The sequence below is a fragment of the Brachyhypopomus gauderio genome, chromosome 10 (assembly GCF_052324685.1).
Source record: "Brachyhypopomus gauderio isolate BG-103 chromosome 10, BGAUD_0.2, whole genome shotgun sequence".
NCBI lineage: Eukaryota > Metazoa > Chordata > Actinopteri > Gymnotiformes > Hypopomidae > Brachyhypopomus > Brachyhypopomus gauderio.
In genome coordinates, this window is record NC_135220.1 from 5,452,663 (window position 1) to 5,478,443 (window position 25,781).

At 44.6% G+C, this 25,781-nt stretch overlaps 2 protein-coding genes across 2 annotated transcripts; one reads left to right on the forward strand and one right to left on the reverse strand.

The window, feature by feature from the left end:
• Nucleotides 1-5,867: 5,867 nt before the first annotated feature.
• On the reverse strand, nt 5,868-10,821 carry LOC143525256 (suppressor of cytokine signaling 2-like). The gene is made up of 3 exons (XM_077018954.1): nt 10,165-10,821; nt 8,344-8,621; nt 5,868-8,128 (listed from the first exon to the last, which is right to left on the reverse strand). Exons 2-3 carry the CDS (start codon nt 8,612-8,614, stop codon nt 7,659-7,661), a joined length of 741 nt encoding a protein of 246 aa, XP_076875069.1. The 5' UTR covers nt 8,615-8,621; nt 10,165-10,821; the 3' UTR covers nt 5,868-7,658.
• A 1,448-nt stretch (nt 10,822-12,269) lies between these two features.
• Nucleotides 12,270-25,517, forward strand: LOC143525257 (structural maintenance of chromosomes protein 1A). Its single transcript, XM_077018956.1, has 26 exons — nt 12,270-12,667; nt 13,196-13,384; nt 13,549-13,661; nt 13,794-13,997; nt 15,312-15,550; nt 15,969-16,227; nt 16,648-16,788; nt 16,885-16,967; nt 17,218-17,317; nt 18,534-18,641; nt 19,052-19,237; nt 19,372-19,551; nt 19,743-19,889; nt 19,988-20,125; nt 20,326-20,442; nt 20,527-20,633; nt 20,935-21,076; nt 21,488-21,633; nt 21,738-21,891; nt 22,465-22,575; nt 23,153-23,309; nt 23,487-23,641; nt 24,015-24,166; nt 24,275-24,344; nt 24,514-24,624; nt 24,735-25,517. The coding sequence occupies exons 1-26, from the start codon at nt 12,559-12,561 to the stop codon at nt 24,813-24,815; spliced, it is 3,699 nt and encodes a 1,232-aa protein (XP_076875071.1). The 5' UTR covers nt 12,270-12,558; the 3' UTR covers nt 24,816-25,517.
• Nucleotides 25,518-25,781: the final 264 nt, after the last annotated feature.

Sequence of the window (25,781 nt, forward strand, 5' to 3'; positions counted from 1 at the left end):
GAAGTTTTGTCCCAATTTTCAGCGGACTATTCAAATAGTTCAATATATTGTTATCCAGAGTACACAGTAAATGTAATCAATGACCAGTGTACATTGCTGTTGGGAAAAGGTACCACAATGTCTATTGCGGTTCCCTATGACATTTAGTTCTGTATGTTAATGGTGTACATGCTGTATTTAGCAGAACGGCATCGCTATCTTAGGAAAGCCCAAGGCAGTTATAAAGCTATATAGCTATATTTGATGAAAGGTCACAATAATATATTTTGTGTGCAGGGTGGTGCTGTTGGAGTTCTGTCTGCTGCCCGCCATAAGGGTGTAGTGCTCTGTATGTGGGTGTAGTGTTCTTCACACAACCATCTTTGTGGGGATGAGTGAATGAGTAAAAGAGTAGACCATTTCAGACACAGCCACACTAACAGTTGAACGACTTAAGTATGACCTTTGAACTTCATGACAAAAACATTCAGTGAGACCAATTAAAAGTCCCCAGGCGTGCCCCCACTTCACAAAGCACACTACTGAAAACATCACAAAACCAAAAATACAAATCTCACAAGACCAAAAGCCCTTACAGCGCTTAAAAAACACAGACATCAGCAGCAAAGATGTTTAAGCACTTACAGCAGGCAGTGGGCACCAGATGAGATTGCTTATTATTAATTTTCTTACATTATTTTCCTAAAACAACCATATTGCTGCCCTCCTTTATGTAGCCAACCAATTAAATCCTCAGAAGAGTAATTACAACTGTGAAATTGCTAGTTGAGCTAGATTAGATTAAAACCTCTAAGATTCTCTATATTCTCTCAGTTCCTAAGATATTTCATCAGCCTTTCCTGAAATTAGATGGTTGTTGGAAAAGGGGGAGATGTACACAAAATGGCCATCACGGTCCAGAACAAGCAAAACAGAAACATCCTTCAGTAAATTAGGAAGCTTTTATTGAGTCTTATTTCAATTTAAAAAACCCAAGCTCATACTGCAGGATAAGCAATTGGTGCCAGTATTGCAAAAGTATTTGGACGGCACTCCTGACCTTGTGCAGACCTACGTCTTCCTCACCAATCCACTTCCATGCTCACCCATGAGTGTCTCTAACCAGGGCTGGGCCAGACTATACTGGGGTCCTGTACTGCTGTGCATATCCAGCATCATATAGAGTGGTTTCAAATGCATTTGATATGCCCTAGTCAACAGTACATGACAGTATTACCCAGTCCATCCTGGGAGTCACAAAGAAGTGAATATCTTTTCCAACCAGTGAACAGATGGAGGTCATTATTTGCTTTATTGGCCGTGTTGCCCTGCTATCTGTCGGGTTAAAGGGGCTAGTGATGGCTGCCTTGTACCAACGCAGTTTTCTTTCAACAGTTAACTACATACATCCATTCAACGCCAGACTTTACGGTACCACATGGGGACATTTTCACATGTAGGCTGGCCAGTAGGGCAGTATCAAAAGACCTTCTAGATTAATGAAGTCCTGCTGGTGATCCATAGTTTCCAAAGCCTTGGAGGTTAAATGCAGCATCTGGCCCTGAGGTTACTGTGTGCTGTAACACACTACACAATCTGTGCCTTGCAAATGTACACTGTGGAGCCACACGACCAGGAAATTCCTGGCAGGAATACAATCGGGGTGGTGATCAGGGCATCAGGGGTGGTTGTCAGGATGCAGATTGCACCTGCACCTGCCCTGTGTCAGCTATTCAAGCACCTGTACCACCAGGACTATTTAGAAATCAAATGAGAAAGTTTGAAAAGTACTTACTTTTATTCTGCTTAAGTGCCATATCCAACCACCCAACAGCAAATACAGTTCAAATAACACCATATAATGGTCAACCACCAACTAGTTAACTATACAATTAAAGTAAAATTACATTGTGTAACGTTACATCAGTTAGACTAGAGCACTTAGATTATAAGTTAGCAAGCTAACAAACAACTTTAGCTCATGCTCATTAGATCAATACTGTACACCGAAATCAAAACCTTACCACGATGTCCTTTGTTTTTGGCACATATCACACTTATAAGGAAACAACAACTGGAAACAACAACAACAACAACTTATAAGGAAACAAATGAATAGTTTCTGTTATGGTATTGAGCATTACACGTTCATCTAAAAACTGCTTTGTCAACCTCCCGCATGTTGTATGTTTGTCTGAACTGGTCCGCAGTGGCGGTATTGTGGGACTGAATGGTGTCCAATCCTAACCCTAACATAACCCTAACCCTAACCTAATCCTAACCCTAACATAACCCTAACCCTAACATAACCCTAACCCTAACATAACCCTAACCGCAGACTGAGGGTCGCAGAGGCAGCACTTAAATTCTGATATGTATCCCACGTTAAGAATAATTCAACTGAAAGGAAGGAGCTACATTCACGCTGCCGCTGCCTTTTATTATTGGTTGCAATTATTATAATGAATATGCATATGCATGCCAATTAAAGTTTTCACCATTGGCAGAAATCTTAAAATATTACATTACCATCATGTGGTTTGATACACGCTTATGTCCTAGCTAGAGGCCTTCCATAATCTCCAGGCATCCAAGCTGTAAGTAAGATCTGGGCCACTAGGGGTCGTCATTAAAAACCTTCACATGAGCAGCCTTTACAGCCTTTACAACCTTTACAGCTTTTACAGCCTTTACAGTCTTTACAACCTTTGCAGCCTTTACAAACTTTACAGGCGATTGGTCATCCTCTCCAATCTGGTAAAACTCTAACAAGTATTACTGTAAACATACACATAAACACAAACATATATATGGAAATATGGAACATGGGTGCTGGTCTCAAGGATGCAGATCATAAGCTGTGATCAGTTATAAAATGCTATGTATGTTTCTCACTACTGTACAATGTTAAGACACCCCTACTGTAATCCACCATGACTCACTAGAATTATAGTAAAGTCATCAGTACACATACACACATACGGTCCAACAAAGTGAAATGTCAGAATGAGAAACGTATCTTCACTGTAACTACAGTCATTTTGCTGGACTTTATTGCAATATAGTACTGTCATTTAGGTGAATACTCATAAGTATGATGCTGCTCAAAAATACTGTACTACTACTGCTCAATACAAGCTAAAATACAAGGCAAAAATTGTACCATTCACTCTAATCTGATCTGATTTGCCAGGTCTCAGAAACTGGCCCGCATCTTTGCAACAGTATCACAAAGAATATTGCGATACTGCATTGATTGCATTACTGCGATACTGAATAATGCATTGTGGGAAAAATCCTTGGGCATGGCTACATATCTTATCTACCCTGACAATCTCACCAGGGTAGATCCTAAACCAGTCCTAAACCAGCCCCTCACTATAGACGTGTGTGGGTGAGTTCTAAACCAGCCCCTCACTGCAGACGTGTGTGGGTGAGTTCTAAACCAGCCCCTCACTGCAGACGTGTGTGGGTGAGTTCTAAACCAGCCCCTCACTATAGACGTGTGTGGGTGAGTTCTAAACCAGCCCCTCACTATAGACGTGTGTGGGTGAGTTCTAAACCAGCCCCTCATTGCAGACGTGTGTGGGTGAGTTCTAAACCAGCCCCTCACTATAGACGTGTGTGGGTGAGTTCTAAACCAGCCCCTCACTGCAGACGTGTGTGGGTGAGTTCTAAACCAGCCCCTCACTGCAGACGTGTGTGGGTGAGTTCTAAACCAGCCCCTCACTATAGACGTGTGTGGGTGAGTTCTAAACCAGCCCCTCACTGCAGACGTGTGTGGGTGAGTTCTAAACCAGCCCCTCACTGCTGATCTGGTTGAGTTATAATGGTTATAGAATGTTTTAGGATTGGACATTAATAGCTGCTTAATTGTTCAGTTTCATGTGAGTTTGTGTTATTAAATGATCACTGTTATTGTGAAAAGTCCATTAGGAATGGAAACTGATGTGCAAGCAATGAGAAAGTGTTATCTGTTATGCAAGAATATTAGCTGTTTTGCTCATATATATTTAGAACTGACGATATGCAATATGGGAAGAAGAAAAAACTCACAAATAAAACTTGTACATTGGTCTTACAGTGACACCAAGTGGCGAAGATGAGAATGACATGATACTAAGGGTTAAAAAAAAGAAATAAAGTAAAATAAATACAACTTAAACAAACAAGGCTCTACTCGATAATTAAATACTTCCTCAGCTAAACTATTGAGACTCAGTTGGCCAGCAGAAGCACCTTTTGTTTTTTATGTTTCACGAACACACTGTTTTTTAAAATGTGTGCTTTAACACATACTTTTTGAAAGGTGAGAGAGAACGAGAGAAAAATTGAAAGTGAAAAGAGAAATAGAGAAAGAGAGAGAAAGAAAAGGGAACAGCGATTCCTGGGTTTGTGTGCTGCACATCATTAGAGAAAGAACCTCATGCTTTATGTGAGTGTGTCTGTGTGTGTATGTGTATGTAAGTGTGTGTGTGTTGGTGTTTGTGGGGAAGGTAAGCTGCCACCGTTTGCTGCCCTGCTCTGTACACAGTGCCTTGAAGTGTATGTGTGTGGGAGGGGAATCCTCATTCGGAGAAAATGTAATTCTGGCCAAAAGTTCAACAAAGCACTGACACACACACACACACAAGACAGAGAAGAAGTGTTTAGGAATGTGTATTCCAGGAAAAATCTCCCCTGATTTGACATGCACATACTCATACAAGACCCTATCTTGTTAATTATCCCACCACAACAACAACTGTGTCTGGGTTAGACATGTGATCCAGCGTGGAGGAACACTGACTGTTTATCCAGACACAATAGTGTAGTGTCTCCCTCCGACTGGGAGATTGTTTGACAGCACTGTGGTGATTGTGTTTTTGTTGCAGTATTTTATAAATGATTATTTGTCATTAGGACTTGCGCATGCATGCATGTAAAATGTGGATCTTTAGGCAGTTCTTCACCATGGCTCTGTCACTCTGTGTTTCACACCCTCACGGACACTCTGACTAGGAACACACTCTGTCCAGCGTGTTCAGTGTGCTGGTGGAGGCAGTCCCTCTGTGAGCAGGTGGAGTTTGTAGGAGTGTCTTCACCAGCAAGCACACCCTGCCTACTTACGTCCCTAGTGTGCTTATAGGCTCAAGGATAATAAAGCTTCCAAATAAATGTTTCCCTTCCATCTTTAATAATTTCCAGGAAAAATGGGTCACTGCAAGGCTAGGATTATATTTCAGTGAGATCACTTGGGCAGTTTAAATTTTGTTTACAACATGCATCTGGACAGTGTAAAAAATCTCAAAATGTCTGTTGTATTAATTATACATTGTCTGTGTAACGGGGTGACACAGCAGCAGAATCAGTAGTGCTGGGTCTGGTTTAATGGGTCAGAACTCAAATATATATAGGGTCTTCCTGCAGGAGTGTGAGGATTAAAGTATGAACAGACACCATTATTTCACACACACACACACACACACACACACACACACACACACACACACACACACACACACACACACACACACACACCTCCTCCTGTGTCCTAGAAAGATCTTTACACCATGCATGAATACAGTAGTGATGGAACGGAGGGTGGAGGCTCAGCTCTGCCTCTGCTGTGCTGCACGCTGATGTTTCCGTTGATGTTTCCTGCTGTGCACATCCAACACACACCAGACAACAGGGTTCTGTGTCTTACGTCCGAGACACTTCTTCACATGCAAGAACAACTCCATCACTCCAGGAATAGAACACACATACTTTACAGACTCAAATGTCCTGTAATGTCATGCAGTTGTCTGGTGCACCAGGCCGACTCACGAAGGCAGGGAAGGTATCAGTTCACAGGAACACCCATGGGCCATTAGACCTTTTAAAACACCACAGAAGAACCACAGTGTGCTCTCTGAACTGCAGGGTTACTGTGTGCAGTCCACCAGGGTAACTTTTAATTTATCAAAACCAAGGTGTTACAATAAAAAAACAATAAACCAGACCACATGGAGTTTGTTACATATGAAAACAAAACATAAAATCCCACGGAGGTAAATCCAAAACTCCCAGTTTCTTCTAGTTCATTAGCATAAGTGTTTTCTTCTGGTCCATTATTCGCTGCTGGGTAAAAGAACCCAGAGAAGAACAGAAGAACACTCGTTTATATCAGCCAAATGTTTTACACATGCATGCAGCTGATGGGTCTCTGCCACACACACACACACACTGAGAGACAACACACAGACACACACAACACTGAGTGCGGCTCCAACATTCGTATAGAATATATATCAATAAAGTATAAAGAGTACCAATTCACTGTTTTTTTATACCACATTCACACACGCACACACACACACAGTTATAGGACTGCAGGTGGTCGTAGTCCTAAGGTCCCTCTTAGCCTCTTGTAGTTATTATTGTAGAATACTCCTAGTTTGTCTCAGTAATAATGTGAAAGTAGAAGTATTTGGGAGTGGAGGAGAATCCTGACTCTCTTGATCAATTACACATGTGTGAACTTGCAGGATTACTCACTGTGAGATCCATGAATAAATTCAGATGATTGTACAAATTTAACATCCATGTAAGTACAATAACGTGATTTTTCCCCATTTACAATAAGCCTAATTAAGGCTTTCAATCTGTTTTTTTAAACATTTGTCCATCCTGTCTTCTGTCACTTCCATTACTGTAAAACTAAAAAGCTTTATTTGAAAAAGTATATTAAGAGGTATTATTAAAGAGATTTGAGGTCGTAACAGCACCTGTGTGACTTAATGACACTTCACACTCCACCAAGTCAACTCCAGTAAGAGAGTGAATTAGTTAACCGCCCTTATAAAACCAAAACACCCAGTATACCGTGATTCTACACGAAAGATCCAAAGATCCGGCTCACTGCAGTGGTTCTGATACAGTGGGTTGTGTGGTAATCTTGCCCTTCTCCTTCTGAATGCTGTGGTGGACACTTTGGTTTCTTTTGTAGAAAAGCTTCTTGTGTTTAGGTATTTAGGTGTTTAGAGATTTTAGTGTTCATTTTACATTTTTGCTGTATGTTCATGTATTTTCCCACAATTTAAACAAAAAAATTCTAAAAACAGGGTACAGTGGACAGTGTAGTTTCTATATTAATTTAGCCAGTCAAACCTGATTGTTTTCAGACACTCGATACACAAACATGATACGTTTGTTTTTCCTTGTAGTCTGAGCATGTGGAATCTGGTTTAGGCCAAGCTGCTGTAGTGTGCAACACAGAGCACAAAGCCTGAAAAACTCATCTGAATTAGCTTAACCTAGCCAACCACGTAACCTAGCCAACCACGTAACCTAGCCAACCACGTTACCAAGCCAAATACACAACCTAGCCAACCACATAACAATTTTATAGCTTATATTTAAATGTGATGATTTATAACTCATATTTAAACTTTATTAACATTGTCAGATTTATGATAAATTAGTACTTATAACCTTAAAACCACAGAATTGCTCTCACCTGTTACTGATATATAAACCCAGATTTATCATCATGGCTCCAGTAAATCATGCTGCCTGTTGCAACAAATTCGTGGAGAAGATGGATGGAGAGGCGACGCTAATCTCACCTCATCATCTTTGATTCAAATGTGAAGAATATGGAAACAAACACTGAATTTAAAAACGAAATACTGAGTGCTGAGCTGTTGCCAGGGCTACAGGAGAAAGGGGTATTCCAGCAGGTAGTGTGTGAGTGGGCGTGGCAGTGGGAGGGCCGCGTGGTCACCGCAGTGCTGGTTTATCACCATGCGGCTCAGGTGTTGCAGGCTCGGCGCGGCTTTGCGGAGTGGCCTCGTGAGCTTCAACTGGAGCGGGGTCTCCAGGCCCACTTGTGCAGGGGCGTCTCCAGACTCCGCCTCCCGCTGGTGGGTTAAGGCGTAGTGCTGTACGAGATCCACGGCGCCCTTGAACTGACGAAGATGAGGGCGTGCCACGGCGGTGGAGTCGAAGCCGAACACGCCCCCTGAATACTCGATGCGCAGGTGGGTGGTGCCGAGGGCGGTTCTGACGGACAGGGTGAGCAGGTACGCAGGGTTGGAGCTGTCCCTCAGCAGAAACGCTCCCTCCACCGCCTCAAGCAGAAGCTGTTTGGCCTCCGACGCTGTAACTGAGCCCCAGTACCAGCCTGTGTACCACATAACGAACAGTGACGAGACACGGAGGAGATGAGACACAGGGGACAGGAGACACAGATGAAACACAGTTGTGAGACACAGGGGAGACGAGACACAGTAAGGGGTCACGCTGCTGTTATGCTGGCATGACACTCCCAAGATGCACTCTGTCAATACAGTACTGCAGCAGTACAAAGTAAAAAAAGAGAGTCACTCTTCTCCTCACCAGACTCATGAAGGTGAGTCATGGCACTCTTCAGCGTCTCAGCGTCGTGAGCGGAGGCCGCCCCGCTGGGCTCCAGCTCCAGGGTCTTTGCTCCGACCGCAGAGTCGCACTTCTCCGCGCGGAGGTTCGGGAGGGCCGCGCGGCACCTCAGCGCCGGGGCCGGGGCCGGGGCCGTGCCGGGCCGGCCAGCCGCATCAAGTCCGCAGGGACCCCTCTGCGCAGAAGGTGCTTCGGTCTCTGCTACTTTTGAGATGCACTGTGTGTGCCCCATCCAAGGTCTTGGAACAGAAGTAAGAGAATGTCAAGAATGTTTGGAAAGATAATATTACTAACCAAAGCAAACACGGGCCATATGACACGTTTCTGATCAAAAATATTGAAAGAGACAAGATGTGTTTTGATGTGTTCCTACAGCTGTACACATCAAGTGGCATATCAGCCTGTGTTAGACTACACCAAGTGCTTCTGGGCACTGAGGATAACTCATGGTTGTGTAGGGTGCTTTAGAATTTGAAATCTTGCAGAAAATCTAATAAATTCTAAAGGTTTTATTAGTTTGCAATATGCAAATTATAAACTTACAAACATTCATTGTGCCACATACCAGCTACACTATTAAAATATAAATATATATAACAGTATTGCACTTTTTGTGGAAAACGTTTGTGGAAACGTGGAAATAAATATATATGAGGGAAACTGGCTATAAATCTTAACATATAACGGGGTTACCTAATGACGTTATCAGTACCTGAAAACTTTCCTGAACACATCTCTGTCGTTAACTTTAAAAAGTTTCCAGGTTTCTTTGGTTATCACCTATACTTTGCCAGGCACAACTCAAAGCAATACTTTAATTAACGACAACGCTTCGCCTTTCTTTCGATGTAACTAAGACAAAGTTTTGACTACACTGGAAACACTAGCTATATCACAGTTATATACGGGTGTACTGCGTATTAAAACACATCTGACTTTGATTAGTCTGACTTTGATTAGTCTAATTTGATTATTCTGACTTTGATTAAGAAGGATGCTGTCGTGGCTTAACAAATCCCCTTCACGTGTCAGAAACGCTGGCATGCGCTTCTGATCTGCCTTGCACAAACTTAAACTTGGGAGATGAAATCATCTTGCTATGCCACATCAGACACAAAATGTGACAAGCAAACAGGTATCAAAACACAAAAGAGGTGCCCGTTTGAGGATTTGTGTGAATGTGTTGTAAGGACGAGGATGTATTGGCCAGCTACAATTATTTCTTAGTTTTTCTTAATAGAAGACCAGTGCGGACTCTTTAAAGCTGTCACAAACCCCCTTTCACACTTGCTAACACGTAAATGTTTCATCAACACCATTTTGTAGCAGCTGAGTCGTCAGTTGATGTTGTTTTAAAGCGCTTTAATTATCACGATATAGTAACTTTTCTCTCGTCTTCTTAAGCTGTCTTTCCTATTAAGTTATTTTGAAAAGAAAATTAGGCAAGATTAGAGAAATATTCGTCAATTTAAAAAGATAAGAATTCAGAATATATATAAAAAACAGAAAATACGCGATCTTTGTTAGTTAATTCATATTTCATATAATTTTGTAAGATGTTTGGACACAAAATACTGGTAAATTAATAATCACACTTTTAGGTGGCGCGTGTTTCCGTGTATTTAAAGAATAAAATGTGCGTTCTTCGGTTTCCTTTCACTTTTAATTGTCTCGTTATATAACCGTACGTTTTGAATAAACGTTTTAAGTGCAATTTTTTACATGATTTGATCCGTGTTTTGTGCATTAAGCGTAAAACGAACAAATAAGACATGATCTTACCTTCGACGACGTGGTCCTCGGAAAAGACCCAAGATCTTTTTTCTTTCTGTCACCAACTCGCTCTTTCTCTGCTTGGTGACCCGTGTCAGCGCTTTAGATTGTACACTGCGTTAATTGTCCATTGAAGAAGAAGCCAAAGCTTTCTCCAGTAATGTCCATTACACTGCGAACACAAGCCCGACGGCTGCAGCACAGGCAACTGTGCTCGTACGCTTCCAGGTATTAATTAGTTCCAATTTTAAAAATGCACAACAACATCATACTGGCTCGAGGGGTGGCGGATTCCTTCTTGTTTAAAAGTACAATTTGCGAAATGAAAGCTTTCTCTTCGCCTTTAGCGGAGATTTGTCCAATTGGAAAATGATTTATGAAATTATATTTAACAAAAACAATGGGCAGGCTGTACGAACCTCGTGTCGTACAAGAAAACGCAGGCTTGTTCGCAACGATCCCCGAATCTTTTCCCCTAATGTTTAAGAATCGGATTATATTAGATTGCGTATTTGAGGCTCTGGTTTTTGTGATTCCTTTAGTTCCGAATGTGTACTGCTCATTCAGCTCTTCGGTCCGCGAACCTGTGTCCCACGTTTATTTTTACAGTCTTTCCCTTGTACCGAGGCAGCGCACCACTTTCCAGGAATATTCTGAGAAAGACTGATCACGTGTGTGTGTGTGTGATTTGATCTGGCTCTGTTCCACCAGTGTGTGGCTCAGAAGATGAAGTCACTAAACATTTCTTTGCTCCATTATGGATCAATATTTCCTTGTAGCAGTGGCGGTTACTGCGTGTACAAACGTTACTGAAATCTAATGTAACGCAATCTTAATGTCCTATGTGTGGGTCACCTCTAAATCTCTCTCTCTCTCTCTGACATTGCGTTTCCGTTGTTACGCGGAGCAGTCGATTCTTATTCACGGAGGTGTGACTGTCATAGAAAATTCTATATAAGGAGTTTTACAATTGGGACATTTTGTGGGGTTAAAATATGTATATGCATACGTTGCTCCAAATTCACAAAATTATTAGTAGTTCCAATAATTATTCGCAAAACAGCAAGCTAACTCACATGCATCATAAAGTACTGCCTGTTCAACCTAAACGTGGGATTTTCGTGGATTTATTATTGTAAGGATAAATGACACGCGCTGCGCTTCCAAGAACCCTGGACGCCACCACGAGCGTTTCCTGGTAGGTTGTCGTTCATGGTTGAATTGCGCTGCGCTGTGTCTCTTCGGTATGACAATGGCAGCGCTGTGGAGCGCCCCCTAGCGCACATATAACGTGCATTTCACTGCTATTGATCTGTGCTGAAGATCACACTTCTAACTTATTCTAATATGCATATGTCCTTAAAGTGCTCGGAATTGGTATTGGTAGCTCAGTGGTTAAAGCACTCGACTCATCATAGGAAGGCTGTTGTTTCCAGCCCCGCACCGCCACGTTGACCCTGTGGGGCCCCTGACCCGCTAATGTTATTCATAACTGCATAACTGCTTTATAGGATATTGGATTATATGCTAGAAATGTTTATAATTAACAGACCAACTGTAATGAGGCCCACAAAGACTGGAGTGAAACACGTGGTTAAGACTGCAAGATATGTTCAGTGAACTCTGAATCTGAAATGATAGTTCTACATTTCATAAGATTTGAAATCAAACTAAATCGAAACAATCTGAAATATGAGATCTAGTGAAATAATAGGTTTTGCAATTTACTATCACATCACTTATTACATACACTGTACCCTTGCTCATGTGAATGAAAAAAAAAGTTGCACATGAAAACACTGCGTAAAATATTTGTCGTTTTAATATGTATAATTTGCGTACTGTGAGACGGTCCCAAATAATCTATTTCTGTTCGCATGTTAAAGAGAGCTATATCTTTTTATGTGTTAACAATAAATACCTAGGTATATTTGTATAATTATAAATTATACGTATTATATTGGGTGATTCTGTAACGTAATGCTAACGTTAATCTTAAACTGGTCTCTGTACTCTGCTCGGGCGTTTTATGATGGTTTTATGGTCCCTCTCATCTTCGCATCTAAATCTCGCGATAATTGGCTCGTTCACGCGTTTTGTAGTGCGCGCGCAGCGACTGTTTTCCTTCACTAGAAGTTTGCAGGGCTGCCAACCCAACATTGCAATGGGAATCCGAAAGCTTAAAAAATACTGCTAACCACCTGGGGTTTACAAACTCAAATACCGTGTGGTGCCGCTCGGTTAGGGTTAATACGCTTTCAGTTGCAGGACAAATTTAACAGCACAGGTTTTCATTTGTACACACTGCAGTGTTAGCGGCAATTTTAGCTCGCTAGCTAACCAGCTAGCTGGCTAACAGCCTGACGTTTTTTTTCGTTTTGTTTCAATACCAAACATTTCAAGATGGGTTACTTAAAATTAATTGAGATCGAAAATTTTAAATCATACAAAGGAAAACAAATAATCGGCCCCTTCCATAAATTTACAGCAATTATTGGACCCAATGGATCAGGTAAGCGACTCGCAGCCGTTGTGGAGGTGGTGAAGTAGGCCGAGCTGGCGCGAGCTGAGGGCGCGAGCTCTGGCCGCTAGCGCGTCCGTTAGCAGCTAAGCTAACCTCGATAGTGTTAGCTCAGCGTGTATGCTGTTTGCGTCGTGAAGACAGTTTTACTTATATATGATGACTTATGCAACATTGTTAATCTAGCCAACAGTAAGCTAAATGTGTTTTCGTTGTTTATGAAGCAGAGTGGTTTTGATAGAAAAGCAGTAAAAGTACGTTAGGGGTTGCTGTATAAGATGTGTACTCTTGAGGGTCGTCCATGATCATGGTGGTACATAGTCCCCAGCTCCCTTATCAACCAGTACGTGAGAGTTACAACAACTTCTGCAGATGTAGTTGCATTTTTAGCCATCTTCATGAAACTGGACATTTGATGCATATTCTCATTGTCTTTGGAATCATCCCAAGCTGTAAATAAATATGTTTGTACAGTGGAAGTACGTTTCCTTAGTGTTGTGTGTGTGTTGGTCTCTTCAGGCAAGTCCAACCTTATGGATGCCATCAGCTTCGTACTGGCTGAGAAGACCAGCAACCTGCGAGTGAAGACCCTGAAGGACCTGATTCACGGCGCCCCTGTGGGGAAGCCCGCCGCAAACCGCGCCTACGTGAGCATGGTGTACCAGGAGGAGGGTGGAGAGGAGTGCGCCTTCACCCGTATCATCATAGGTGAGGCCTGCACCTCAATTAGGGGAAATTAATGAGAGATTTATAATAATATTAGAGGATGTTAATGAGATTTTGATGAGCTGATTGCTACTCTTATCTGTGGAGACTTTTTACTATGGTGTTTTGTGATCTGTCTCTCACCTCACTCTCTGTTCCTCTGACAGGTTCATCATCGGAGTATCGCATTAATAGTAAAGTGGTAGGCCTGTCTGAGTACAGTGAGGAGTTGGAGAAGTTAGGCATTCTCATTAAGGCCAGAAACTTCCTCGTCTTTCAGGTTCGTCGTTGTGCTCTTGAGTGAGAGACCTGTTGTGCTGTAGCTTGTGTATTTTTGTTGTTAAATCCTGGTCAGGAAATGGTGTGCTGAATTATTTCGCCCTCCATTTCTGGTGTGATGTTTTTGTTACAGGGTGCGGTAGAGTCCATAGCCATGAAGAACCCAAAGGAGAGAACAGCCCTCTTTGAAGAGATCTCCCGCTCTGGGGAGCTGGCGCAGGAGTACGACCGCCGTAAGAAGGAGATGGTGAAGGCCGAGGAGGACACGCAGTTTAACTACCATCGCAAGAAGAACATAGCGGCAGAACGCAAGGAGGCCAAGCAGGAGAAAGAGGAGGTGACCTTTCTGCCTGCTACCTTCTCACCTACCTTCTGATCCCTCGTACACGTAACGTTCTCTCTGTGTTGGAGGGTTTCTGGTGTGTTTCCATGGTTTCCCCTTTGTCGTTTTCTTTTATTTCCACTTAGTGTGTGAGAGCTCTGGTTACATTTCTGGTCTTTCTGGTTGTACTCATTCCATAATTTACATAATTGGATTCTACTTGACATTGTTGAAATTATATAAGTAATGAAAAGTAAGTAGTTACTAACATCTCTTTAAATGTCTATAATGAGGACAAGCTGAGTGTTTGGTGACTGAATTACTGTGTATTGTAATTGCAGTCTTGCAGGCTTGTAGAACACTGGTGAATTTTTGTGATGTAGGTATAGGCTCACCTGCAAATTATTGACTTGCAAATTGATCAGGTTTTGTGAATGTGATGGGGTCAGAGACTTGACCCATCACCTGGACTGTGTGTATGTATATGTATGGGTATGCAGATTAATAGCTCACCGGATGTCCTATGTTCTCAGGGGGGGGAGGACCGTCTTCCAGGGCTTCCCTGGTGCTGGCCGGTAGAGCCCACGGTCGGCAGTAGAGGGGGGGAGACGGGTCCTACTGATCCTGTAGGAGGAGGACAAGGGAAAGACAGGAAATCATAACCATGCAGGATGTGATTAACAAACAATGGTGTATTATCATGTTCATGTGTATTGTATAGATGTTCCAACAGGCGGCACGTGTGGTCCCGCTCCAAGATGTTGGTTTAGTCTAACAAGGTTGGGGGCGGGGCTACTCGTTTAAAAGGCCGAACAGAAGATCTATCGGGAAGAACGACCTTCCTGGAGGGGTAGCGAGTGTGCCCCGACATATCGCCAGAGCCATTTATTGTACGAGGTTTTACTATTGTTTTATCTGATCCGAGGGACTATGTTCACGTCTGTTGCACTGATTAAAATCTGGGTGAAGTTTACTTCGGAGTCCGGCCTGATCTTTTCGGGGAGAACCCTGGTCTCTCAGAGTGTGAACCGTGGAGTCGCGCCTACCCCAAGGCACATCCCCACAGTGAAACACAGTATTGAGTATTGTCTGAGGTTATTCTGGTACTAAAGTCTCACAATACTTTTTTTTTTTCCTTCAGCTGTTTGGAAACAGTATGGCAAAGCTCAGGACTGTGATGTTTAACATATTCTGTACTATGTGGACCTAGCCAGATTCCATTTAGATCCATTCCAGCAGATGAAGTTATATCTGTATAGTGTCTGTGACAGCAGCCTGAGTCACAGCAGTAATCCGAAGAACCTTCACCCTCCTCATCCTCCTCTTCAGGCTGAGCGCTACCAGAGGCTGAAGGACGAGGTGGTGAGGGCCAATGTGCAGCTTCAGCTCTTCAAACTGTACCACAACGAAGCGGAAATTGAGAAGCTGAATCGCCTGCTGGGCCAGCACAACCGGGAGATCGATAAGGACCGCAGACGCATGGACCGCGTGGAGGAGGAGCTGAAGGAGAAGAAGAAGGAGCTGGGCAAAATGATGCGAGACCAGCAGACCGTGGAGAAGGAGATCAAGTGAGCAGATGTTGGGCTTTGGTGTGGGAGGGGTGCCGCTCCTGTCTTAGGGCTGGTGCTGTGTCAGGAGCTCAGACAGAGGCAGGTGGATCTTTTCAGTGTCAGAGTTAACAGCAAATGGGGAAAAAATAATACATTGTTTTCCTAGTGATGTGTACATTTTGTTTAAGCAGACTGCAGCTAAAGTGTGAGAGAGACGGAAAGCCAGAAGCAAAAGTAGTAAAGAACTGACTGCGTAGTTGAGGGATTGATGTTGTCACCTGAACTATCATATACTGGATCAGTGCAGCTACAAAAATGAATACTTGAAGGGGCAAACAGCATTTTAAACTGGTAATATAATGGTAATGTGTGTGGCGTGGTGCATTGTGGGTATGATGGTAGCCTCTTGACTGGTGACGTCTCCTCCGTCCACAAGGGAGAAGGACGCAGAGCTGAACCAGAAGAGGCCGCAGTACATCAAGGCCAAGGAGAACACGGCCCACAAGATAAAGAAGCTGGAGGCGGCACGCAAGTCCCTGCAGAACGCCCAGAAGTGCTACAAGAAACGCCGGACGGACATGGATGAGCTGGAGCGCGAGCAGAGGGCCGTGGAGATGGCCCGGCAGGAGTTTGAGGAACGCATGGAGGAGGAGGCACAGAGTCAGGGCCAGGACCTCCAGCTGGAGGAGAACCAGGTCAGACACTCACTGCACTCGCCACTCCAGAGTTGTTTTATTTCTTTACTAATTGTATGATTCGGCTCACGTGTGTAATGTACTCCACTAGTTTGTAGCAGGAGGTCCAGGCCCTGGTTCTCTACCGGGGCTGCTCACTAGCTCTGAGCTGGGCCTGGTAGACTAGGACCTGTGCAGGGCAGTTGGCCTGAGGCAGAGAGTTGAAAGGCCTGCTTTACTGTTTCTCAAAAACCATACTATGGTACAAATCTTTCAAAAAGCCACAACCGTCAGCTTTTCTGCTGTACGTTCTGTCCATTTGAGTTGTAATTTTTTCACTGTGTTTTATTCGTGGGTTAATTTGGCCTGCCTCTCTTGGCTGCTTCAGTGAGTAGTCATCATAACCACGCCGCTGCGCTCTGTGTCTCCTGCGTCCCTCAGGTGAAAGCGTACCACCGTCTGAAAGAGGAGGCCAGCAAACGCGCTGCCACCTTGGCTCAGGAGCTGGAGAAGTTTAACCGCGACCAGAAAGCGGATCAGGACCGTCTGGACCTGGAGGAGAGGAAGAAAGTTGAGACGGAGGTACTGGTCACAAGGTCCAGACAGCCACGTAGAGAAGGGCGAGTGTACGGCTGCCCGCCTCCGGTAACTGAAGCGTGAGTGTTGCTTTGTCCACAGGCTAAGATCAAGCAGAAGATCAGGGAGATCGAGGAAAACCAGAAACGGATTGAGAAGCTTGACGATTACATCACCACCAGCAGGTACCAGCGCTTGAAACCACTGAAGCTCTGACCTTTACACCCACCCAGGAGCTGTATAAGTTTAAAATAACAGCATAGTATGACTTTAACTCACTCATTTATTTATCATTCAGTCTTGATCCCGTCCTAAAGTACATTCATTTAATGTTAATGCATGTTATGAAATGATGGCAAATAAATCAGTAAGTGAAAAAGACTGTAAAATGTCTAGTGTAGCCAAAACCATTTAAAATTTGTATTTATAAAAAAGGCAGTCGCTGGATGAGCAGAAGAGGATGGAGGAGGAGCTAACAGAGGAGGTGGAGCAAGCGAAGAGGAGGATTGATGAAATTAACATGGAGCTTAACCAGGTACCGCCTACAGGGGACAGGGAGTGGGGCGGGTGTGGGGTCTGTACAGGGAATGGGGCGGGTGTGGGGTCTGTACAGGGAGCGGGGCGGGTGTGGGGTCTGTACAGGGAGCGGGGCGGGTGTGGGGTCTGTACCGGGAGCGGGGCGGGTGTGGGGTCTGTACCGGGAGCGGGGCGGGTGTGGGGTCTGTACCGGGAGCGGGGCGGGTGTGGGGTCTGTACAGGGAGCGGGGCGGGTGTGGAGTCTGTACCGGGAGCGGGGCGGGTGTGGGGTCTGTACAGGGAGCGGGGCGGGTGTGGGGTCTGTACAGGGAGCGGGGCGGGTGTGGGGTCTGTACAGGGAGCGGGGCGGGTGTTGGGTCTATCAGGGTACCCGCGGGTCCTTAAAAAGTCTTAAAATGTCTTAAATTTAGTTTTCCATATTCAAGGCCTAAAAATGTCTTTAAATGTCTGGAATTTTATGAGGGGAGGCATTAAATTATTATAAGTGTGTGTTGTTCAGTTGTTCTGGCGCGATGTGAACTTTGCCGAATCTAGCGCTAGGACCATGCAGAAAATAACCGCTCCAGGGTCCTAGTGCTAGATTCCTAGCGCTGGAGTATACGGCCTCAACAACGTCAACAATTTTCGTTCGCCAGGGCAGGTGTTGGGTCTGTACAGGGAGTGGGGCGGGTGTGGGGTCTGTACAGGGAGTGGGGTCTGTACAGGGAGTGGGGCGGGTGTGGGGTCTGTACCGGGAGCGGGGCGGGTGTTGGGTCTGTACCGGGAGCTGGGTGGGTGTGGGGTCTGTACCGGGAGCTGGGCGGGTGTGGGGTCTGTACCGGGAGCGGGGCGGGTGTGGGGTCTGTACCGGGAGCGGGGCGGGTGTGGGGTCTTTAGACAGAGTGGGGGAGGCCATTTATTAAACATAATATTCTAATTGTTGTACACATGTTGAATTAATAGATGTAACTGTTTAATAGATGTTATGTATATGTTGTTAATAGGTGTTATGTATATGTTGTTAATAGGTGTTATGTATATGTTGTTAATAGGTGTTATGTATATGTTAATAGGTGTTACGTATATGTTGTTAATAGGTGTTATGTATATGTTGTTAATAGGTGTTATGTATATGTTAATAGGTGTTACGTATATGTTGTTAATAGGTGTTATGTATAAATATCCTGTCATGTTGATGTTAAGCCTCCTTCACACACTGTGCTCTTCTCCACCAGGTGATGGAACAGCTCGGTGACGCCCGTATAGACAGGCAGGAGAACAGCCGGCAGCAGCGCAAAGCTGAAATCATGGAGAGCATCAAAAGACTCTACCCTGGATCAGTGGTACGGACACAGCACAGGCCCCCCGCACAGCACAGGCCCACAGCACAGCCCCCCCGCACAGCACAGGCCCACAGCACAGCACAGGCCCCCACATGCATTACTGCTATGCAATGCCATGAAATTATTAATATCCTATCAAAAATGGAACTAAATATATTTCAACCACCAAAATTGTGATTATTTTATCATATTTTTTATTACATGTAATTAAATATTAAATATTAAAAATTAAATATTTACTAATAAATAATTTTTATAAGATATGCATGAACAAAGATCATCAAGCTCTTAAGATCATTACTATTACTACAAAAACACACTGCTATAATACTGCTGCAGTTACCTAGTATTTCACTCTGGCACACGTGTTGGGTGTTTCTCTGCGGTCATGAGTCTCTCCTCATCCTCAGTATGGAAGACTTATCGACCTATGCCAGCCCACTCAGAAGAAATATCAGATCGCTGTGACCAAGGTTCTGGGCAAGAACATGGACGCCATCATTGTGGACTCTGAGAAGACAGGACGTGACTGCATCCAGTACATCAAGGAGCAGAGGGGGGAACCCGAGACCTTCCTGCCCCTCGATTACCTGGAGGTACACTAACCCCTAACCCTTAACCCTTAGTTTTATGGTAGCAAATGGATAAACACTGCAGTGCAGTCATGGTCGTTTAAGAAATTTCAGGTTCAGAAATTAGGAAAGTTCTTGAAGGTGTGTTTCTTCTCAAGGTCAAGCCCACTGACGAGAAGCTTCGTGAGCTGCGTGGGGCCAAGCTGGTCATCGACGTGATCCGTTACGAACCACCGCAGATCAAGAAGGCCCTGCAGTACGCCTGCGGGAACGCCCTGGTGTGCGAGAACGTGGAGGATGCACGCAGGATCGCTTTTGGTGGTCCCTACAGACACAAGGTGCCCCCACAAACCTGGCAGGGGCTCAGGGTTACTGTGATCTCTGCCCGAGAGCTGGCAGACTGGCAATATCAGTGTTATTTCAGTCATGTGTGATTCAAGTTCTTCTTGACGTTTTTAAGAGTCATTTGGCCCAGTGTGGAGCTGACTCTCGCTCTTGTGCTGAGTCTGATCTCTTCCTTTCGGTCTAGACGGTAGCTCTGGATGGAACCCTGTTCCAGAAGTCTGGTGTGATCTCAGGAGGAGCGAGCGATCTGAAGGCTAAAGCTCGCCGCTGGGACGAGAAGGCCGTGGACAAGCTGAAGGAGAGGAAGGAGAAACTGACGGATGAGCTGAAGGTGACCTTGACCGCGCCCAGTCCTGTCCAGGTGCAGGGACGGCCAAGCTGGGGAAGGGGGCTGAGTTGGCTGAACGTGGCTGTTTTTTGACGTTTTAGGAGCAGATGAAGGCGAAGAGGAAGGAGGCGGAGCTACGTCAGGTGCAGTCGCAGGCTCATGGCCTCCAGATGCGTCTGAAGTACTCCCAGAGTGACCTGGAGCAGACCAAAACACGCCACCTGGCTCTCAACATGCAGGTGCAGCCCTGCTGCTGTTTGCGGCCATTTTGTATTTTCCAGAACTTGCGCCAAGTCTTTTAGACGGGCACAGTGTGGTATGAGTGATGCCCAAAAGCCACAATTAACACGTGATTACTGTCTGAAACTTGGGGATGTCGTTGGTTCTTATTGGATAGGTCTACTGAACCCACTCTACTCTTAAATGGTTTGAATTTTAGGAAAAATCCAAACTGGAGAGTGAGCTTGCCAATTTTGGACCTCGAATCAACGACATCAAGAGGATCGTCCAATCACGTGAGAGAGACATGAAAGAGCTGAAAGATCGCATGAACTTGGTAGGCAGCAAGACCTGAACCGGAACATGTCACGGAAAATGTGCTCCCCACGTCGTTCTCATCCACGACCGTGTCCTTTCCCAGGTGGAGGACGAGGTGTTTGTCGAGTTCTGTAAGGAGATCGGGGTCCGAAACATTCGTGAGTTTGAGGAGGAGAAAGTCAAGAGGCAGAATGAGATCGCCAAAAAACGGTGAGTTTTATCTAGGGTGTGGGTTCAAAAGCAGTGAGCTTTATTGCTGTGATGGATGGATTATGCTGTATGCTCTTTCAGTGGGACCTGTAGGAGAATAATCTTAAGTGATTAAATTAAAGTAAATAGTAGATTATATTGTACAGGTCTTGTTTTTTAGTGACAGGCTTTACATTGTTGGGTTCTTCCCCATCGTTTTTATGTAGCAGTGTTTGTTTTGTAAATGTTGGCTATGACCTTTTGGTTCCGAGGTCACTGGATTCTAACCCCGCCCACTCCCCCTCTATTCATTTTATCCCAGCCTGGAGTTTGAGACCCAGAAGACCCGCCTGGCTATCCAGCTGGACTACGAGAAGAACCAGCTGAAGGAAGACCAGGAGAAGGTCATCATGTGGGAACAGACGGTGAAGAAAGATGAGAGTGAGATCGAGAGACTGAAGAAGGTAGAGCTCTGGAAAACATTACATAACTAACAATAATGGAGACATTACATACACCGCAAGGAAAGACGAGAGTGAGATGGAGACTGACGAGGGTACAGAACTGAGGACCAGCACTGGAAAATGTATTACATAACAATAATGGAGACATATATATACACCACAAAGAAAGATGAGTGTGGGGTTGAGAGACTGAAGAAGGTAGAGTTCTGGAAGACATAATACATAACCATAATGGAGATATTACATATACCACAAAGGATAAGTAGAATCAGGACACGGGGGCGTTTTCTGCTCAGTTAGAGAAGTTTAACTCACTAGATTAGTCATTTACTCCATGACGAACATCACTGCCCACCGGGAACTGTAATCTGCTCCGCTTGGTCTTCTGACTGTTCAACCACCTTTGAACAGGAGGAGCAGCGGCACATGAAGATCATTGATGAGACCATGGCACAGCTGCAGGACCTGAAGAACCAGCATCTTGCCAAGAAGTCCGAGGTCAACGACAAAAACCATGAAATGGAGGAGATCCGTAAGAAGCTCGGAGGAGCCAACAAGTGAGTTCGCTCTTCACACGCTGCTGCTTTGAGGAAGAGTGGTGGGAGAACCGCTGTAGTCCTCACTGTGTGTGTGTGTGTGTGTGTGTGTGTGTGTGTGTTAGGGACCTTACTCAGCTCCAGAAGGAGGTAACAGCCATTGAGACCAAGTCGGAGCAGAAACGTAGTGACAGACACAACCTGCTACAGGCTTGTAAGATGCAGGACATCCGCCTGCCCCTCAGGTCAGGCACCATGGACGACATCAGCCAGGAGGAGGTACTGCCAGGGCTTTAACCCCGCCCCTGTTTTGATTATGTAAAATAAACATCCAGAAGGACCTACTGCCAGGGCTTTAACCCCGCCCCTGTTTTGATTATGTAAAATAAACACCAAGAAGGACCTACTGCCAGGGGTTTAACCCCACCCCTGTATAATTATGTAAAATAAACAGCCAGAATGGCGGTATTGGTAGGGTTTTAACTCCGCCCCTGTATAATTATGTAAAATAAACAGCCAGAATGGCGGTATTGGTAGGGTTTTAACTCTGCCCCTGTTTAATTATGTAAAATAAACCCAGGAAGAGCTTCTGGCACTGTTGCAGTATGACAGTCAGTTAATTCACACACTGTTCTTCTATGTTTCCAGTTAAATTAATGATGCTTACAGCATACTCTGGGTCCCAGGAGAACATGATGTCCTAAACACACAGGGGTCTTAAACCAGGGATTTCCGTCCCTTAAATACTTCTCATAGACCTCTGACAGTCATGTAGACCTCTGCCAGAGAGCATGTGGTGATGTGTGTGTGTGTGTGTCTGTGTGTGTGTGTGTGTGTGTGTGTACGCTGCAGGGCAGCAGTCAGGAGGAGAGTTTAAGCAGCAGTCAGAAGACGTCCAGTACTGTCCTCGCCAAGGAGGCGCTGATCGAGATCGACTACAGCAGTCTGTCGGACGACCTCAAGGTCACTCAGCACCCATGCACATTCAGTTCTTCCCAAAGATATACTACACCCACATGTGGACTACACCCAATGATATACTACACCCACATGTGAACTACACCCAAATGTGTACTACACCCAAATATACTGCACCCTTTTGGTTCTAACTACATTTCTCTAGAATGACTCCACACCAGTTTACTGGCCAGTGACCATTTAAATCTGAATAATTATAGTATGAAGACATTTTCCAAAATCAGTGGGGTGGGAGGGTCAGTGTCCGGGTGTTCTTTAAAATCCATGATGGTTAATAGTTTCATAAAGCGGAATAAAAGAACCTTTTAATAACCATAAGGGAAAATGTTGAATGATTGCTCTTAATGATGTTTGATGTCCTGAGACTGAAGCTCTGCACACAGTGCTTACCCTCTACCACGCTTCTTTTCCTTTTCTAGTTTATCTAAATGACGATCACTTATGGGTCTTGTGTTCATGTCTGATGCTGTTACTGTGTTTACTTGGTGGACTTCACCCTCATTACTTGGTGTAGCTGAAGGGGCTGTATCGCAGCTGACTAACATGGGCGTGTTGGGTGCAGGACGCCCTGTCTGATGATGAGATCAAGGGTGAGATGAACGCCCTGCAGCAGCGGCTCAACGAGCAGCAGAGCATTCTGCAGCGCATCAGCGCACCCAACATGAAGGCCATGGAGAAGCTGGAGAGCGTGAGGGACAAGTTCCAGGAGACCAGCGACGGTGAGCGTCCCCTCGTCCTCGCTGACTAGCAGGTCGTCTCCTAGCTCGACAGATATGAGGGAAATCGGAAGATCACGTTTTGCGTGGACGTGGACACGTCTATGTATGCGACCCTTAATAGACGAGAAGCTGCTTTGAGCCTGAAGCGTCTAAAATTGGTGCCGTTGACGTTTTCAGAGTTTGAGGCGGCGAGGAAGAGGGCGAAGAAGGCCAAGCAGGCGTTTGAGCAGATCAAGAAGGAGCGCTACGACCGCTTCAACGCCTGCTTCGAATCTGTCGCCACCAACATCGACGAGATCTACAAAGCACTCTCGCGCAACAGCAGCGCTCAGGTGAGCTTACGCACGTCGTCACCCGGCACACGTGAGCTGCGTGGTTTCTGGACGTCTTCTCCTGGTGCTCAGACAGGACTGACTGCTCCATCACAGAGCTGGGCGATATGGCCGAACCTTTTCTAGATAAATCTAGATATTTTCTAGATATCTAAATGTAAATTTTGATTACGTTGCCCAAATAATGAAAACCTGACGTAACGGTTTTTCTACAATAAATGTTTCTGCAGGGAAATAAACTGTAATAGTTTATATAGTTCGGTCCATGGTAGTTAATCCGGTGCAGTTGAAGTGTGTAGTTCTGCTGGGAGTTGCGTTCAAAGACGTCCAATGGTGTGATTGCGTCAAAACTACGAGGCTTCTGTCGCTGCAGGCTTTTCTGGGGCCGGAGAATCCGGAGGAGCCTTACCTGGATGGGATCAACTATAACTGTGTGGCCCCTGGGAAACGGTTCAGGCCAATGGACAACCTGTCGGGAGGGGAGAAGACTGTGGCCGCCCTGGCACTACTCTTCGCCATCCACAGGTGAGCACAGCTGGTCCAGGCAGGTCCCCCTCGCCCACCCCGCTCAGAGAGTGAATGTACCTGTAACAGGGTGTAAAGTCTCACGGGTCTTCCTCTGCACCCCTACAGCTACAAACCTGCTCCTTTCTTTGTTCTTGATGAGATCGATGCAGCCTTGGACAACACCAACATCGGCAAGGTCTGTGTCTCCGCTCCCTTTATGCCAGAGTTGCTGTTCAGAACTGTTTATGCTCTCATTATTGCTGTATTCCTCAGCAGTATAGAAGGCCTCTGCAGCCAAGACCCTGAAATGAGTATCTAGTCAGAGGTGATGGTTTGCTTGTACTGAATTTGTCTCCCCCCCACAGGTCGCTAATTACATCAAGGATCAGTCAGTTCACAACTTCCAGGCCATTGTAATCTCCCTGAAGGAGGAGTTCTACACTAAAGCTGACTCCCTCATTGGAGTGTATCCTGAGGTCAGTGCACTCACAAACCTTGACACACTGAACGAGTCGATGTGTTTTTTGACTAAACAGTTAAGACTCCCTGATCCCTTAATGTGTCTCTACCTTCTGTCTGCCTGCAGCAAGGAGACTGTGTTATCAGTAAGGTGTTGACCTTCGACCTCTCCCAGTATCCAGACGCAAATCCCAATCCCAACGAGTGATGACTGTCCCATATTTGCCACGTCAGGAATTCTGATCTGACAAGCTTCAGATTTTACATGATGTCATTGTACAAATATTTAGTTTAGTTTATGGTCCTAGTTCTCCCTCTCTCTCACACACACACACACACACTCTCTCTCTCTCTCACACACACACTCTCTCTCTCTCTCTCTCTCTCTCTCACTCACACACACACACTCTCTCTCTCTCTCTCTCTCTCTCTCATATAAACAAACTGTTCTTTGCATTTAATATTTCACAAGTTATTATTTTAGTCTTCATGGATTTTAAGTATATTTACATTTGGCATATCATGCAGGAATTTGAGATTTTCTTTCCTGTTTTATTTCACATTGCTAACTTATGGCTTTTAATCTTGCTTCGCTTGTAGACATTTATTATAATCAGTGATGGTAATTTCAATGGATTATGTTCAGTAAAACATAGGTCTTATTTTTAAAGCAAACACTTTATCCATGCTGGATAGAGCTTGTGGGTCCGTGGTCTTCAGTACAAGGTCAATAAAGTAATTTTCTGGTAAGCTGAAAGTCAGGGTTTGTAGACGTAGTGCTGTCTGTATGTACATTCACGCTTTTCTGATTGTCTGAGTCTTTTTGCATTTGTAATCATGTTTCCTATTATGCTAAAAATGTAAAGTCATTGACTTTTAAGAACAATAAACTGTTTCCAGTGCTTGTTAACAGGAGTCAGGAGAGATTTTTCATGATGGTAAGAATAATAGTTCACATTTCTAGTACTCATAAGGCCTTACACTTGTATTCAGAATTACAAACTCTGGTTGACAAAAGCACACAGATTTAATGTTTAGATTCAAGTTCATTTTCTATGAAAAGTTTAAATTTCCAATATTCACTTTTAGTTCCTAGTCTCATGATATTCACTTCTGGTTGAATACTTAAATCTGAGATTAAAGGAAAAGGTTGTGTATCCTGAAATGAAAACTT

Coding starts and splice junctions, on each gene's coding strand:
- LOC143525256 (XM_077018954.1), bottom strand. CDS start 8,614: ATGGGGCACACACAGTGCATCTCAAAAGTAGCAGAGACCGAAGCACCT. Junction 8,129..8,343: donor GACTCACCTTCATGAGTCTG/GTGAGGAGAAGA, acceptor TGTGGTACACAG/GCTGGTACTGGGGCTCAGTT.
- LOC143525257 (XM_077018956.1), top strand. CDS start 12,559: ATGGGTTACTTAAAATTAATTGAGATCGAAAATTTTAAATCATACAAA. Junction 16,968..17,217: donor GATTACATCACCACCAGCAG/GTACCAGCGCTT, acceptor TTTATAAAAAAG/GCAGTCGCTGGATGAGCAGA. Junction 22,576..23,152: donor GTCTGTCGGACGACCTCAAG/GTCACTCAGCAC, acceptor TGTTGGGTGCAG/GACGCCCTGTCTGATGATGA.